The sequence below is a fragment of the Triticum dicoccoides genome, chromosome 4A, assembly GCF_002162155.2.
Source record: "Triticum dicoccoides isolate Atlit2015 ecotype Zavitan chromosome 4A, WEW_v2.0, whole genome shotgun sequence".
Classification (NCBI taxonomy): domain Eukaryota; kingdom Viridiplantae; phylum Streptophyta; class Magnoliopsida; order Poales; family Poaceae; genus Triticum; species Triticum dicoccoides.
Genome location: NC_041386.1, coordinates 486,881,344 through 486,897,540, shown reverse-complemented (window position 1 = coordinate 486,897,540; position 16,197 = coordinate 486,881,344). Strand labels below are relative to the sequence as shown.

Here is a 16,197-nt window from a genome sequence, read left to right as displayed (position 1 = left end):
TATATATATATATATATATATATATATATATATATATATATATATATATATATAAACAAGGTATTTCTTACCTTCCTTGTCCTCAAGCTGCTTCTTGGCACGCCCGAGCTCTTGCTCGGACTGCTCGAGGTTCTGCTTTAGCGTGTCCACTTCCGCAGTCAGTGCGGCGGACGCCAGCAGAGAAGCCTGCATACGCATATTGACTCCTTTTTGTTAGACTCCTGCGAATTTTATTTGATCCTCTCTTCGGCTTTTCTTCCCGAACGCCAAACAGAGCATCAGGGGCTACTGTCTATGCGGTAATATTATTTACACATTCTTTACTTACCTCAAAGCCTGTTAAAAGGCTAGTACAAGCTTCAGTCAGACCGCTCTTGGCGGACTGAACCTTCTGGACCACCGCACTCATAATGGTGCGGTGCTCCTCGTCGATGGAGGCGCCTTTGAGCACCTCCAACAGATTGTTCGACGCCTCCGGTTGGACGGGGGTCACCGGCACGGTGGGCTTGCTCCTCTTGGAAGGAGGTCGCCCGCCGGACTCTGGAACCTTTGAAGGTTCCGGAACAGTGTCCGGCCTAGAGCCGGACTTGGAGCCCTGGGGGGTTTTATCCCCTTTACTCCTGGAGTCCGGGAGGTCGCCTTGCGGCGCCTCCAGGACCACCTCCTCCTGGCTTGGAACCTGTTGGGACAACACTTCGGCGTCGTCCGTAGGGCGGGGGGAGGAAGCCGTCGAAAGCGAATTCACATCCGACGAGTCCAGTGAACCGCTCGACGACGCGTCAAGCCGGTCTTTAGGTGGGCTGCATAAACATATTCGACATAAGGGAAAGCTGTGCAATAAAGGAATACTATGAATTACTCCGGTATCCGGATACTTACGATTTCGCCAGGGGCTTGGCCCTGAGCGGCCACTCCTCTCCGTCGTCGTCAGCGTCGATGGAGTAGTCCGGAGGAAGGGTTTTCCCCTTCTTGGACCCTTCGGCCTCCCCAGTGAGGGCGGCCTTCCTCTTTTTCTCTCCCCCCCGCTGGAGGGGGTGAGGTCTCTTCTTCCTCCTCCTCATCTTCACGGGAGGAATGCGCCTTGGAGCCGTCGGATGATGAACCCGACACCTCCCGGCGCCGGGCACTTTTTCGAGTCCCCGTGGCCTTCTTCGTGGCCTTCTTCTCCGGCACCACATAGGGTGCCGGAACCAGCAACTTCGCCAAGCGGGCATCGGTTGGGTCTTCGGGCAAAGGAGCCGGACAGTCGATTTGTACGGACTTCGCCTGCCAAACCTGTCAAAGGTAAGGGAGCTTAGATCTCGCATAGAGTTAAACTATGAAAAACTAATACCCTGTAAAAGGCACAAACAACTTACCGCGCTGGCGTGACGCTGCGCGCTGAATCCGTGATCCTCGGTAGCGGATGCGGGAGCCTCGGCGCCCTTGAAAAGCACCTTCCAGACATCTTCGTACGTCGTGTCGAAGAGCCTGCTCAGAGTTCGGTGCTGCACCGGGTTGAACTCCCACAGATTGAAGGCCCGTTGTTGACACGGGAGGATCCGGCGGATGAGCATGACCTGGACTATGTTGACAAGCTTGAGCTGCTTGTCCAGCAGGGTTTGGATGCATGTTTGCAGTCCAGTCACCTCTCCTTTGCTGCCCAACGACAGGCCCGTCTCTTTCCAGGACGTGAGTCACGTTGGGGGTCCGGACCGGAACTCGGGGGCTGCGACCCACTCAGGGTCGCGCGGCTCGGTGATGTAAAACCACCCCGATTGCCACCCCTTCAGGGTCTCCACAAAGGAGCCCTCGAGCCATAAGACGTTGGGCATCTTGCCCACCATGGCGCCTCCGCACTCCGCCTGGTTGCCGCGCACCACCTTCGGCTTGACATTGAAAGTCTTGAGCCATAGGCCGAAATGGGGGCGGATGCAGAGGAAAGCCTCGCACACGACGATAAACGCCGAGATGTTGAGGATGAAATTCGGGGCCAGATCATGGAAATCCAGGCCATAGTAGAACATGAGTCCCCGGACAAATGGGTGGATAGGAAAGCCCAGTCCGCGGAGGAAGTGGGGAAGGAACACTACCCTCTCATGGGGCATTGGGGTGGGGAGGAGCTGCCCCTCTTCGAGAAGCCGGTACGCGATGTCGTTAGACAAGTATCCAGCCTTCCTCAGTTTTTTGATGTGTCCCTCCGTGACGGAGGAGACCATCCACTTGCCTCCCGCTCCGGACATGGCTGGAGAAGGTTGAGGTGGGGAGTGCGTACTTGGGCGCTGGAGCTCGAGTGCACGAAAATGGATAGGCAAAGGAGGAAGAAGGCGTAGGTGAAAAGGTGGATCATTATCCCCTTATATGGGTGGACGTAACTACGTGTCCCACCAGCCTGGTAAAACTCGCTTATCTCCAAGCGCCGTAATCAATGGCGCGGTTGGGTTACCCACGCCCATATTGATGAGAATCCCGGAATAAGGGGACATGATCTCTGCTTTAACAAGACGTGCCAAGGAAACCGCCACGCATGACGCGCTGAGGTGGGATAATAAAGCGATTCGAATAAAGGCTTGGCCGTGGTGCGTCACACTACGGAATACGTCAGCAGATTAGATTTGTGTAAATATTATTCTCTCTATGGCAATATGTGGAAACTTATTTTGCAGAGCCGGACACTGTCTTTGTGTTCAAAATCTTCTATGAAGTACTTGGAGGAGGAACCCGTCTTGCAATGCCGAAGACAATCTGCGCGCCGGACTCGTCGTCATTGAAGCCTGGTTCAGGGGCTGCTGAGGGAGTCCTGGATTAGGGGGTGTCCGATGGCCGGACTATGCCTTCAGCCGGACTCCTGGACTATGAAGATACAAGATTGAAGACTTCGTCCCATGTCCGGAAGGGACTTTCCTTGGCGTGGAAGGCAAGCTTGGCGATACGGATATGTAGATCTCCTACCATTGTAACCGACTTTGTGTAACCCTAACCCTCTCTGGTGTCTATATAAACCGGAGGGTTTTAGTCCGTAGGACAACATACAGAACAACAATCATACCATAGGCTAGCTTCTAGGGTTTAGCCACTCCGATCTCGTGGTAGATCTACTCTTGTACTACCCATATCATCAATATTAATCAAGCAGGACGTAGGGTTTTACCTCCATCAAGAGGGCCCGGACCTGGGTAAAACTTCGTGTCCCTTGCCTCCTGTTACCATCCGGCCTAGACGCACAGTTCGGGACCCCCTACCCAAGATCCGCCGGTTTTGACACCGACACCCACCCAATCATTCCACCTCTATAACATCCCCCAAGAAATGACACTTGATAGATTTTGCCACGTATGCAAAATTCCTAATGAGGGCGACCCTCTAGAGCCACGTCTTATGGATGTTGTGGATTTTATATCTATAGAGACGAGAGGAGTTTCTGATGCTAGAATAGCTAGTTTATATTTCCCCGTTTTGTGTTACTACTCATTATTTGCGGGGAGGTGTTTAACTGGTAGGTGGGAGAGTGAAACACTTAGTTCACCTGATCATGCTATATTACACCATGCCCTTTATCGTGATAGAACTTTCAGTTTGAGGGCTATTGTTACTCTATGGTTACACACTAACCGTTCGAAGGGCGTTATTTTATGGTGATATTTATGCTCCCGCCTCTCTAGACATTTTCAGATTCCTACTAGACATGACGAGGAGGAGGAGAAGCTTTTACTTATTAAATATCTTGATTATAGTAGCATGGTTGAGCATAATTTATTAACTCTGGTGTGAGACGATTTCAGTATAACTCTATTATCACAAAAAAAACGACATATAGAATAGGCACAAAGTGAATCTCATCAATCCCATACATCTCCCATGCCTACGAGGAATTGCTCACATATGAGAGGGAGATAACCAGGTTCAGACCCTCCTTACAAGGAAAAACCATACTCCTGGTCATGTTGTATTGATGTATAAAGGCGTACCAAGTACATGTGACAATCGAGGGATTCTAACTAAATGTCAGGTGTATCGACTAGCTCGGCCTCGGTTTATAAAAGGATACCAGGGCCCTAGTGTTTACAGAATCTCAGTCGACTTCACAGATGGAGGAGCCCTCTAGAGATCCATTTTCCTTGTCTTTAACAACAAGACTTCTCAAATCTTCTTTCTATGGAGCCCATGGACCGGCATGATGGACCAGGCAAAATCAACCTAGGGGACTTGGGGCCGGCCTACTTGGGCTGATAACCAAAGAGGTGAAATACCCCATAGCACCATCACACACTCCGTTTCTAAATATAAGTCTTTCTAGAGATTTTAATATGACCTACGTACGGATGTATATAGACATATTTTAAAGTGTAGATTTACTGATTTTGCTTCATATATAGTTCATATTAAAATCTCTACAAAGATTTATATTTAGGACCTGTTCAAAATCTCTCCACTCCACGAAGTTGGTGAAGCTCGATTTTGACAGCTCTATCAAGGTGAGCTGAAGTCTGGTCTGCTCTGAGAGCGGAGTTAGAGGAGTGAAGAGAAACCGAATGCTCCCTTAGGAATGGAGGTATCAAAAACGGAAGTTTCAAGCGTCGCCATTTGAAGCTCCTGAACTGTCTTCACGTTCCAAGTCTGCAAACAAACAAAGGCTGGTACTCATTGTCATCGGGTTCCAGAGAAAAAAAGTGCCCTCGAGAGCAGCCTGCTGCAAAATGATAATATTCAAATCACGAGGTTCCATTTTGGAATGCTACCGTAGCGGCCGGCCAACGATGAAATCCAGCACGGGATAAGGAGCGCGCGCCGTGGACTGGACCCGGTCCACACCGCCACGGCTCTCGGCGCTCCCGAACGACCGGCGCCCGCTAACCACCACTCCCTGGACCCACCCCGTGCACCGAGCCCATCCCCGCCGTCCGCGTGGTCCAGGTCAACACGCGCCCGAATCTCGGAGCGAAGGCAGACATTCGAACCATTCTTCTCCTCCTCCCCGCGGCGACACAACCACGTCGTCGCCGACGACCCCACCCACCGAATCGCGCCTCTCCACCGTTCCCGCCAACCGCAAAGCCTCCGCGGCCCTTCTAGAGGCTTCCAGAAGGATCTCTCCCGGCGACGGCGCGCGCTCGGGGGACCCCCTTCTCGAAGCGCACGCATTTGCCGTCTCCCGCTCGAGATCTCCCAGGCCGGCCGGCCTCGGAGCGCGGACGGACGCGCCGCGTGATCCGCGAGGAGGAGGAGGCTTCGGGGAGGGAAGATGGCGGTGTCGGCGCTTCCTCGGACGATGGACGCGCTGACACGGCGGGCGACCATGCTGCGCGACTCGCTGCACAAGAGCCAGGGGAACACGGACGGCATGGTCGCCATCCTCGGCTCCTTCGACCACCGCCTCTCCGCGCTCGAGGCCGCCATGCGCCCCACCCAGGTCCCCCTGCGCGTCCCCTCCTCATTCACATTCCAGTCATCCCCGTTTGATTCGATTTCGCCTCCGCTCGACTGACGTGGTTCGCTTTTCTCCCCGGTGAAATGCAGGTGAGGACGCATGCGATCCGGATGGCGCACGAGAACATCGACAAGACGCTCAAGGCCGGCGAAGCCATCCTCTCCCAATTCGACCTCACCCGTCGGGTACATGAACATCGACCCACCGCAAAAAATTTCAAACATTTTACCTGGATGTCTGGTGGTCAATTTGTTACAATCTTTTTTGTTGGAAGACGTCTTATGGATCTTTCGGGAATTGAAATGTGCGTTAGGCTGGTGGTTGCAATGATTAAAATTTGTTGCGGTATTTAATATGCGTTGTGTGGGGTATACTACCATGTTAAATTCAATCATCACTGCCGTCATTGAAACAAACATGGTTTTTCTTTTATTCCTAATTAAGATAATACCATTCGTATTACATTTTTGTTCTTTGGATTTGGAAGATCCAGTGAGTGATATAGTTTGGCACTTTTAGGTCATTAATTTGGGTCACTGCAGATGATTGTTTCATCTCTTATCAAGAGTTGTCATTTCTAGATCATCTTGTTATGTCAAAATGACAGCGATTTCTCGCAGAAAGAGAGGGAATAGAAATGATAGCTATCTGAGCTCATTGCGAATATGATTGTTTGCAAAAGGCTTTGATTTTTGGGAACTTACTAACTTTGTGTAAACATTGCTTTCAAACTTTAGGCCGAGGCAACGATATTAAGAGGTCCCCATGAGGATTTGGAGAGCTACTTGGAGGCAGTGGATACGCTGAAAGGAATCTCCCGCTTCTTTTCCTCGAATAAGAACTTCAGAAGCAGTGAAGGAATTCTGAATCACGTCAACGGTCTGTTAGCGAAGTCTTCTCTGAAGATCGAAGAAGAATTTAAGCAGCTGATGACTACGTACAGGTAAGATAGTCATTCTTATTGCAGACTCATGCCAGAACTACATTCATGTTCATTTCTTATGTCAGTAAAAAAATACTGTCTACGATGGTTTATCTGTTCTTTCAGCAAACCAATTGAGCCCGATCGTCTCTTTGATTGTCTACCCAAGTCTCTGCGGCCATCAAAAGACGATGAGGATGAGAATGCTAACCAGTCTGACCATCCATCCAAAGGCTTGGAAACTGCTGTATACAAGACCCCGACACTAGTTCCTCCAAGAATACTGCCACTCATGAATGACATAGCTCAGCAGTTGGTTCAGGCTGGAAATCAACAGTCATGCTACAAAATTTACAGGTAGGTTTGGATTATGGTATCCAAATCTATTTCCTTTTTCTACTTCCTTTCTTGATTTCCGTCCAGTGTCTCCTGACTCCTGAGTTACTAACACCTTGTGCAAAGTCAAGTTAAATTTATCCTCTTTCTTCAGAGAATCCCGTGGTGCAGCACTAGAGTCGAGCCTTCGGAAGCTGGGAGTAGAAAAACTTACTAAAGATGACGTGCAAAAGATGCAATGGGAGGCTTTGGAGGCTAAGATTGGAAACTGGATACAGTTTATGCGTATTGCGGTGAGGGCCCTTCTGTGAACAGGCCAATATTGTGTGTGCTAGTTTGGACTTAAACAAGAAATCATCCTAATATATTATGCTTTTTGAACAGGTTAAACTACTACTAGCTGGAGAAAGAAAAATCTGCGATCAGATTTTTGAGGGTGCCAACTTTAACAGGGACCAATGTTTTGCAGAAATGGCAACAAATAGTGTCGTGACTCTTCTCAGCTTTGGAGATGCTGTTGCGAAAAGCAAAAGGTCTCCTGAAAAGCTGTTTGTATTGCTAGACATGTACGAAGTAATGCGTGAACTTCAATCGGAGGTATTCGGGGAGTAATTTACTGTACCTTCCTTCACAAATGCTTAATTTCTTCTGCTTGCAGATTTATTTATGGGGTTCCATGTCATTGTTGTTTTCTTTTCAACTTATTCTATGATGCTTTTGGTGAGCACTACCAAATTTCAGCGCCGTCTTTGTTTGAACTTGTTATCAGATTGAGGTGGTTTTCGAGGGAAAGGCTTGCTCTGAGATGAGAGAGGCTGCATTGGGCTTGACTAAGCGCTTGGCACAAACTGCTCAAGAAACCTTCGCTGATTTTGAGGAGGCAGTTGAAAAGGATGCTTCAAAGACTATCGTTCAAGATGGAACTGTGCATCCTCTGACAAGCTATGTGATTAATTATGTTAAATTCCTGTTTGAGTAAGTATTCCCCTCTTCATCTAGTAGTCAATTTATGCATCTGTAGACCAGTAATTTGGCGAAATCTGAGTAAGATATGCTGACCATGATGAGTTAACTCTGGGGCAATATGTTTATATCCTTCAAGAATTATTCTGAACTTCATCTCCACTGAAGAGAAAGTATGCATAAAGCCTGTCGATAGTGGTCTTAGAAACGATTTTCATTGCCAATATCGTAGCAGGCAGTCTGTCAATAACTATACAGAGTTGTGAAGAAGAAAATAGTTTGCATATTCACTTTCTACTGTCTTTGGCTTCCATTTAGTTGTTTTGTATTAGTTTATTCATTTGACAACTAAGAAAAAACTAATTTATTGGTAGCCTTCCTGCTACTGTTATTCAAATAGCACGCTAACAAATGTTACTTTCATATGAGCAGTTATCAGTCGACACTGAAGCTTCTGTTTCAGGAATTTGAAACTGGTAGTGAGACAGAATCTCAGCTTGCTGTTGTTACTACGAGGATAATGCAAGCACTACAGAATAACCTAGATGGAAAATCTAAACAATATAAGGATCCTGCGCTAACTCACTTATTTCTTATGAACAATGTTCACTATATGGTTAGATCTGTTCGCAGGTATGCTTGTTTTTTTTTTACTATAGATAATGCATCCTAGAATAATCTGGCAATCTGCTCACTTAGTGATCTCTTGTGTGGCCACAGATCAGAAGCAAAGGATATACTTGGCGATGACTGGATTCAGAGGCACCGTAGAATTGTGCAGCAAAATGCCAATCAGTACAAACGTGTTGCTTGGGCAAAGGTTAGTGGATCATCGAACCCTCATCATATCCCCTTTCTTTTTGGCTGCATGATGTTACATGTATGGATATCTTTTCCTTACCACGATAGTCTTTTTAACTCTTTGCTGTTAGTAATTCCTTTGCGATTAGCATGGTAGTTTATGTGAAAGCAATATGGAGAGTTACCTGTTTAAGATATCATAGTTTGTTGGCACTTATGAGAGTATAACTGTTGTGGACACCATAACAACTATGTCAACGTCGGCATTGACTTCCAAAATCTGGCATCCAAGATAATACCGTCGAGGAGGAATTCAGCTAGGAAAAGAGTCTGGCCAGAACTAGCATTACAATTGAGGGAGAATTAGGGAGTTATGGCACATTAGGAAGTGTTGTCATATTAGGAAAGGATAAGGGACCTTATATCTTCTACTACTCCGTCCCATAATGTAAGACGTTTTTTGACACTAGTGTAGTGTCAAAAAATGTCTTACATTATGGGATGGCGGGAGTATTAAATTGAGTATGTATGACTCTCTCCAGTTTTCTGCTCTATATCCTCTCTATTCTCCCAACCCTGCCCCCATAACTTTCTCACCAGTCACCACAGCCCGGTGCGCTGGAATCGGCCTGAAAATATAGACACATCAACGTTGTGCTCCACCTGCCTGCATTTTGGTGTCAAGTTCAGTTGCTTACATCCCAATAGGAATTTTTGTGAAGCCAAACCATAGTAAGAGTCAATGTCTGTGGATTCCTTTTGTAACTCTAGTACACACGTCGTCATACAACAACAACAACAACAAAGCCTTTAGTCACAACTCATGGTTCTGGCACATGGATAGCTAGCTTCCACACACCCCTGTCCATGGCTTTACTATGGTTGCTAGTATCTATCTTTGTTTGGCAATGTTCTCTTCCATGTCCTGTGCTTCAGTAATTAACATCATTGTCGTGCTGTATTTACATGATTGGGCATATCAGTTAACAGTTGAATACTGCCTCTATTTTATTTCTTTCAGGTTCTTCAGGCACTTTCCGTACAAGGTGCGCCAGGCAGCACTGGTTCGTCGACACCAGCAGACCTTAACAGCAGCGGAGTTTCAAGAGCTGTGATCAAAGAACGGTCAGTACCTTGGCAGTTTGGTTTGTTGCTTGGGATAATCATGATAGAAGAATCATTAGCCCTAAGACAGCTTTTGCCATGGCAGGTTTAAAGCTTTCAATACGCAATTTGAAGAACTTCATGCGAAGCAATCTCTATGGATTGTACCTGATCAAGAATTGCGTGAATCCTTGAGGCTTGCTATAGCTGAGGTTCTGTTACCAGCCTATCGATCTTTCATAAAACGTTTTGGGTACGTCACTGCACCAATCACTTTGCATGATCTCCTATTGATTTTTGGTTGTTGCGCTGAACTCCACCCATTAGCTTCCATTGAATTGATTAGTCAGCTATATCACATGATTGCAGTTCCAGAATTACAAAATTAGCTCTATTTTGTCTGTCCTCTAAAGCACCCATCATTTATGGTTGACTGACGGGGTGGGCCCCAAAACTTTATACTTTTGAGAACAACACTTCCTTATCTTCTCCAGGACTCCATTCAACTTAGAATGATCTCAGCTGTTCTGATATACTTCCTCTGTCCCAAATTATAAGATGTTTTGGTAGGCTAAAATAGCCTAAAAAAACGTCTTATAATTTGGGACGGAGGTAGTACTTAATAATAACTACTGTGCTACCAATTTTGCCATGCAGCAATCTTGTTGGGAGCGGCAAGAATCCGCTGAAGTACATCAGGTACAGCCCTGAACTGGTGGACAAACTCTTGAACGAGTTCTTTGAAGGGCAGCAATATGGTGAGCCGAAGCACCAGCATCGCCTGTAAGGTCTCTGCGGCATCAAGACCCAACCCCGCAAAGATCCCCGTCGAAGCACACAACTGACGATCCCTTTGCACAGTAGCAGCAATGCTGATCATCATATATACTACCAATATAGTGACCACCACAGAAAAGAAGAAGGGTTTGCTGTTTCGTAGTCCCAGTGGCTCACATGGCAGGCTAACACGGCGTAAAGGCATTGTTCTTCGTAATATCAGCCTTGTTCTCCATAATATATCAGATGTTGTTCTATCGTGTTAACCCTCAGATTTCTTACTTTTATGATTTCTACTTCATCGGTGTAGTAGATCCATCTTGCTCTCAATTGCAGCAAGATTTGTTCTAATGAGCTTATTTTTCACTTGTTACCTAGTACTCAAATCCAATAACCATTGCATATCTTGGGGTTGGCGACACCCATCAAGTTTAGACTTACTTGGGTACACTGATATGTTGGCTCGGTCCTTCAGATGTTACCATAGATGGCAATTCTAATACAAATCGTTTCCGATCCACGACTCAGATCTGAATCCCTAGTTATGTGAACAGAGCATGTATGATGCAAATGATACCTAGTGCACATAACACATAACAGCATAGACAAATACTACTCCCTCCGTAAAGAAATATAAGAGTGAGTACTACATAAGACAGCCGAGTTCCAATGGTAATTTAACATTCCAGACGGGTACAATCAACCAGGGTACATCAGACGGAACACACATTCGATGGAATATGCCGAAGGAAATTAGTAAAGCATGAAATAGCTCACGAATATATCTCTGTCTGCTAGCATTCAGCGACACAACCAGCAGAAATAGTGAGTTCTAACATGACCAACGTCAGGCCAAAGCAAAATAAACAGACCATACAAAGACTGCATTTGAGCAACACTTGTCTTATGCATCAGCATCTCAAGGTCGCCAGGCAAATAAAAACCAGCAACTCTGACCAAAAAAACACACAAGCAAATTAAAACAGTGCCTTGCACGTAGACTGCAAAATAGTACTAACCATCTGTTTCCCTTGAATCATGCTCACCTGGTAGAGAACTCAAAACCTCTTTTCAATCTTCCGCAAACACCCGGCTTCTCCTTAGAAGTTGCAGCCACGAAGAGCAGCAGTGCGCGTGAATGGGTCCCCTGTAGAGAAATCAGACCCTGCTTTGAAGCTGAGCAGCCACTTGTCTTCCCCTGCTTGAAACACACTCTCCAAGAGCACCAGTGAGCAGTCTTTATTAGCCCATTTTGCAGCAAAGAGGTTTCACCTTGGAGCTGGCCTCTGCCATTGAGCTGAAGCTCCCCTTGGTGAACACGATCACCAGCTTCGTCAGGATCCGTGCGCTCTCCAGGACGAACTTGAGGAAGGAAAGCTCGCCCCGCTCCCCTCAGAAGCCGTAGAAGACCATCAGCTTCATGTGCGACTGCATGCATTCGATAGCGCCGACCTCCTGCCAGAACTTGTTGCTGAGCTTGCCGGTGGGCTCCTCAGTTTCGTTGGACTGTAGAATGGTCAAGTAAATCAGTGAGAACTTCAGCTCATCTCAAAGAAAGGACGCCGATACGTCCCGGATTTGCCCATGGCAGATCGAACGTTTTTTGTGGCAATTTATATATGCAAGGGGTGGCAAGTTTAGTTGGTAAGCATGACAATTCCGCCCTCAATTTGTTTTTTGCCAGAAATTTTTTGTGCTTGTCAACTAAACTTGCCATCCTCGTGTCAACTAAAGTTGCCATAAAAAACGTTTGATTTGCCATGGGAAAATCCCTGATTTGGGATTTATCATTTCTGCAAAGAAAAGCTACAGTACAACTTTGGCTCTGGATGGAAGCATTATTGTCAGCAATATAAATTGATGATTGCAAGTGCACAAAGATTGAAATTGATGCCAAAGTAAGTGATAGTAGTGTCACCTCAAGATGCAGCCTCTCGACGTTGGGAAAGCATCTGAGGAAGCTGGGCAGCATCTTAGCAACGTTGCGGACTCCGAAGCACACTCTTATGCCGAGGATCTTGACGCTTGGGACGATTGTGCTCGGACTCGCCGTTGTCCCAGCCTGCAATGCATAATACTTCCATTTTTCAGAGACAACTTCACACATTTACATTGGCGAATCGAACAAACACACAAAGTTGAAGGTGTTGTATTCACCTTGATGACGGTGTTGCCGATCTCTAGGCTGTGCCGTTCCGGGTCCAGATAGCCAAGCAAGCTTAGTGCAGGGGCACGCCCAGATGATGAGCCTCTCGAGATGCGGGGCGTCTTTCACTGCGATGCTCAGATCAATGCTTTCGATGACCTGCACGCAACGGAGGCTGCGGCTGACGAGGAGTAGGTGTTTCATCAGCATGTTCACTTGGATGCATAGGATTTCCAGCACAGGGCTCCTGGCGAGGATGAAGTCCATGTCCTCCCTCCTCAGGATCTGCACGCAGCAGAGGCCGAGTTCGCGGAGGTGTGGGAATGACGCGGCGCGCGGGAGGATCCTCGTGTCAGGGAACTCGAAGACGCCAAGGTACAGGCGGGTGAGGGTTGCCATGGCGAAGAAGGTGGGAAGGATGCGCGTGTTGAGCGGCCACGGGCGATTGACGAGGACGAGTTCCTGGACGCCCTTGACGGCGAGGAGCTGGAGCCAGCGCGCGAGCAGGTCCGGGCACTTGTCCAGGAAGGTGCAGATGAGGTGAACGCAGCGGAAGGGGCCCGGGTGAGCGTCGAGGATGCGGGTGACGGCGGAGGCGACGCGCTGCGCGTCCGCGTGCGCGACCTGCAGGCTCGAGCCGGTTCGGACGGGGAGGAGGTCGGAGTCGACGAGGACGAGAGGCACGGAGCGCCAGACGCCGCGCCAGCGGCAGGAGAGCGCGGCGGTGCGCGCGCCGTCCTTGACGGGGAGGCGGGAGACGATGTCGCGGAGGAGCTTGTCGGGGAGGTCGCTGATGCGGTCGTCGCCGCCGTCCTGGGGCGGGGCGAGGAGGGCGGAGAGGTCGGCGTGGTTGGAGACGAGGGGCGGAGGAGGGAGGACGGAGTGGACGCAGGAGAGGAGGGTCACCGTGTGCGCGTCGAGGTTGGGCGTGTACGCGCCGATCTGCCGCGGCATGGACTCCGCCTCGGCGCCCATGGGGAGGGGCCGCACACGGGTGTCCAGGGCCGCCGCCGCGAGGCCTTCCTGGGGCGGCGCACCGGCACACCGCGGTCCATGGGAACACTTACAGCGGTGTCCAGGGTCCCCGTGATTCATCGTGACGGGTGGCGGCCGCTGCCGGAGTGGGTGGAGCGGCGGACGAGGGTTTTGGGATTCGGGTTTCGAAATGTGGAGGCGCGGAGGGAGGAGGGAGCGCGCTCTAACGGTGAAAGTGCCACCCTGCTCGCAAGCCCCACCTGCCAGGTCGATTCACCTCACCGCTTCCTTCCGTTGGGGACCCGGTGGGCCGTGGCTTTGCTTTCTTCTCCCTCCATCCCTCCTCCTCCCTTCTACTATTTGCTTTATTGTGTGCGTGGCAACATAAGGGGCATGTACAATGATGGCATATGGATACATATGCCCCATGACAAAAAGTAATTTGAGGCGTTTATATTTATTTTTTCTCCTCAATGCAAGTTACCACTAGTGGGCCTCATTAAGAAATAGAAAATAAAGACTTTAGTATACATGCATCTCTACTTTTCATTCCAACCTTTTCAGCTTTTGTCACCGGACCACACTTTTTTTCTTCAAGCACCCGCCTCCTAGAGAGGATCCCGCTTCCCTATCCGAACCTACTTTACTTCATATCCGATCCTACATGGCATGCGAGACATCACCTTGAGGCTATGCATTGTACATACCCTAAGAGCAACTCCAATGGGGCAACCCAAACGGACGCGCGCTTTTTTGTCCGTTTGGGTCGGCCAAGCGGACGTGCGCGTCTGCATTTTAAAATGGGTCGGATTGACCACCCAACGGGAAGGCCGACCCAAATGTACCGTCGTGAAAAAAAATAAGTTGCACGAAATAAACATAATTAAACATAAAGCGGCCGGTCAAACGCCCGCCAAAGTCCACCTAAATCTAATAAACATTAAATAAAGTCTGCGCCCGCCTACTGCCACCCGACACGTTGCCCTAGACGTCGTCGGCCTTTGCTCTTGCCCTTGCCGTCGACGCCGCCGTCGTCGGTGAGGTCGATGAAGACCGGAGCAGGGCCAGCCCACCCAAACGCCGCCTGGTACGCTGCCAGGGCAGCCTCCTCCGGCGTCTGCTGGGGCGGCGGCATTGCGGCAAGCCGCGCGCGCTCCTCCTCCTCCTCGAGCCGGAGCGCCTCCGCGTCGCGTTGGAGCATGGCGTCGTAGCGCATCTGCTCCTCGCTGTCGGCTTGCTCCTGGCGGAGCCAGTGCTCCTTCCATCGCTCGAGGTGGGCCGCCTCCTCCTCCGGCGTCACGGCGAAGTGGACGGGAGGCGCGCTCACCCACTCGCGGTACGGACCCGTCCACGAGTAGGCCTCCTCCAGCCAAGTGGGTGAAGGCGGGGAGCGCTTACGCGCCGGCTCCGGCTCCGGCTTGGGATGGACGGGAGGTGGCGGCACGAAGAGCGGGGTGTGGACAGAGTCCCCCACTGCCGACAGGGCAAGGGCTTGGTCCAGCCCATCCCAGTGTGCGTCCTCCTCGAGGCGGCTAGCCTCCAACACGTGCTGCAGGGCCTCCTCGAGGGCGGCTTGGTACTCCGCCTCCATGTCCCCCAGCTCTACCTGCAGGGGCGGCGGTGGGAACGGCGGCGGGACGGCGTCGACACCCGAGCGCCGTTGCTCCTCGTGTTCGAGGGCGAACCATGCCTCCCAGTTGGGGGAGTCGGCGGCGTACTCTGGCAGCCGACGCTGCTCCGGCATGAGCTGCGCGCGGCGCCTGCGCACCTCGTCGCCGTGCGCCCGTTGGGTACGAGGAACCGCCGACACCGGGATCCACTGCGAATCCAGATGCCAACAGTGCGGCAGCGTCACATCGGGGTACAACAATGGCTGCCTGTACTCCCAGTGCCACCGCGCTTGGTGCGCCGGGATGTGCAGGTGCCGGCGACCAGGGCGGAAATTTGTCGCCGCCGGAGGTGGAGGAGGGGGAAGGGGAGCACGGGAGGACGAGGCGCCGGGGGTGCCCTTGCCCTTGCCATTGCTGCCGCAGAAGAGGCCCATGGCTAGGCTTTGCGGTCGCCAGCGAGGAAGCAAAGGGAGTGGTGGGAGGGCAGATGTGGACGGGAGAAGTGGATGAGGCCGACCCCGCCGCACGCGTGGTTAAAAAAGGACACTTCCACTGGCTGATGCATGGGCCCGATGTCGGTGGTCGTCATAAATAAGACGACCGGTGGCGGTTGGGTGGCCGCCAGGTGGGGACGCGGCGGACGGCGAGGAGACGCGTGGCGCATCCGCACCGACGCATTCTAGGCGCAATTTTGGACCGGAAATGGGTCGGCACGGACGCCAGGCGGACACGATTTGAGTTTGGGTCGGCGCATTGGACCGCCACTTTTGTCCGCGTCGACCCAAACGGACGCGAGCGGACGAAATGGGTCGCCCCATTGGAGTTGCTCTAAGAGCATATTCGGCCGTTCAGACCCCTAGGGGCTTGAAATAGCAATGCCCGGGGGCGCTGGCGGACGGAAAAATCGGCGTGGCGGCGGTCACCCCAAGCTCGCCCCAAACGTCGTTTTTGAAAAACCAAACTCGGCCAAAATTCGCCAAACATGACACAAATTTCAAGGAAATTTAGGCGTTTCATTGATATTTGTACAAATTGAAAACATAAATTTAAAAGCAAACTACTACTACTAGTCGCCGCCCGCCCGCCTTCTACATGCCGAGCAGCATGTAGAAGCTGGTGTAGTCGCCGCCACCGTCGTCGCCGTCGTCCTTGGTGC

General features: G+C 50.3%; 1 protein-coding gene and 1 pseudogene across 1 annotated transcript; one reads left to right on the top strand and one right to left on the bottom strand.

The window, feature by feature from the left end:
- Positions 1-4,935: 4,935 nt before the first annotated feature.
- On the top strand, positions 4,936-10,744 carry LOC119286333 (exocyst complex component EXO70A1-like). Its single transcript, XM_037565708.1, has 12 exons — positions 4,936-5,389; positions 5,497-5,592; positions 6,145-6,350; positions 6,456-6,686; positions 6,820-6,958; positions 7,050-7,262; positions 7,435-7,640; positions 8,061-8,261; positions 8,349-8,448; positions 9,451-9,554; positions 9,640-9,786; positions 10,191-10,744. Exons 1-12 carry the CDS (start codon positions 5,222-5,224, stop codon positions 10,318-10,320), a joined length of 1,941 nt encoding a protein of 646 aa, XP_037421605.1. The 5' UTR covers positions 4,936-5,221; the 3' UTR covers positions 10,321-10,744.
- A 198-nt stretch (positions 10,745-10,942) lies between these two features.
- Positions 10,943-13,740, bottom strand: LOC119286334 (annotated as a pseudogene).
- Positions 13,741-16,197: the final 2,457 nt, after the last annotated feature.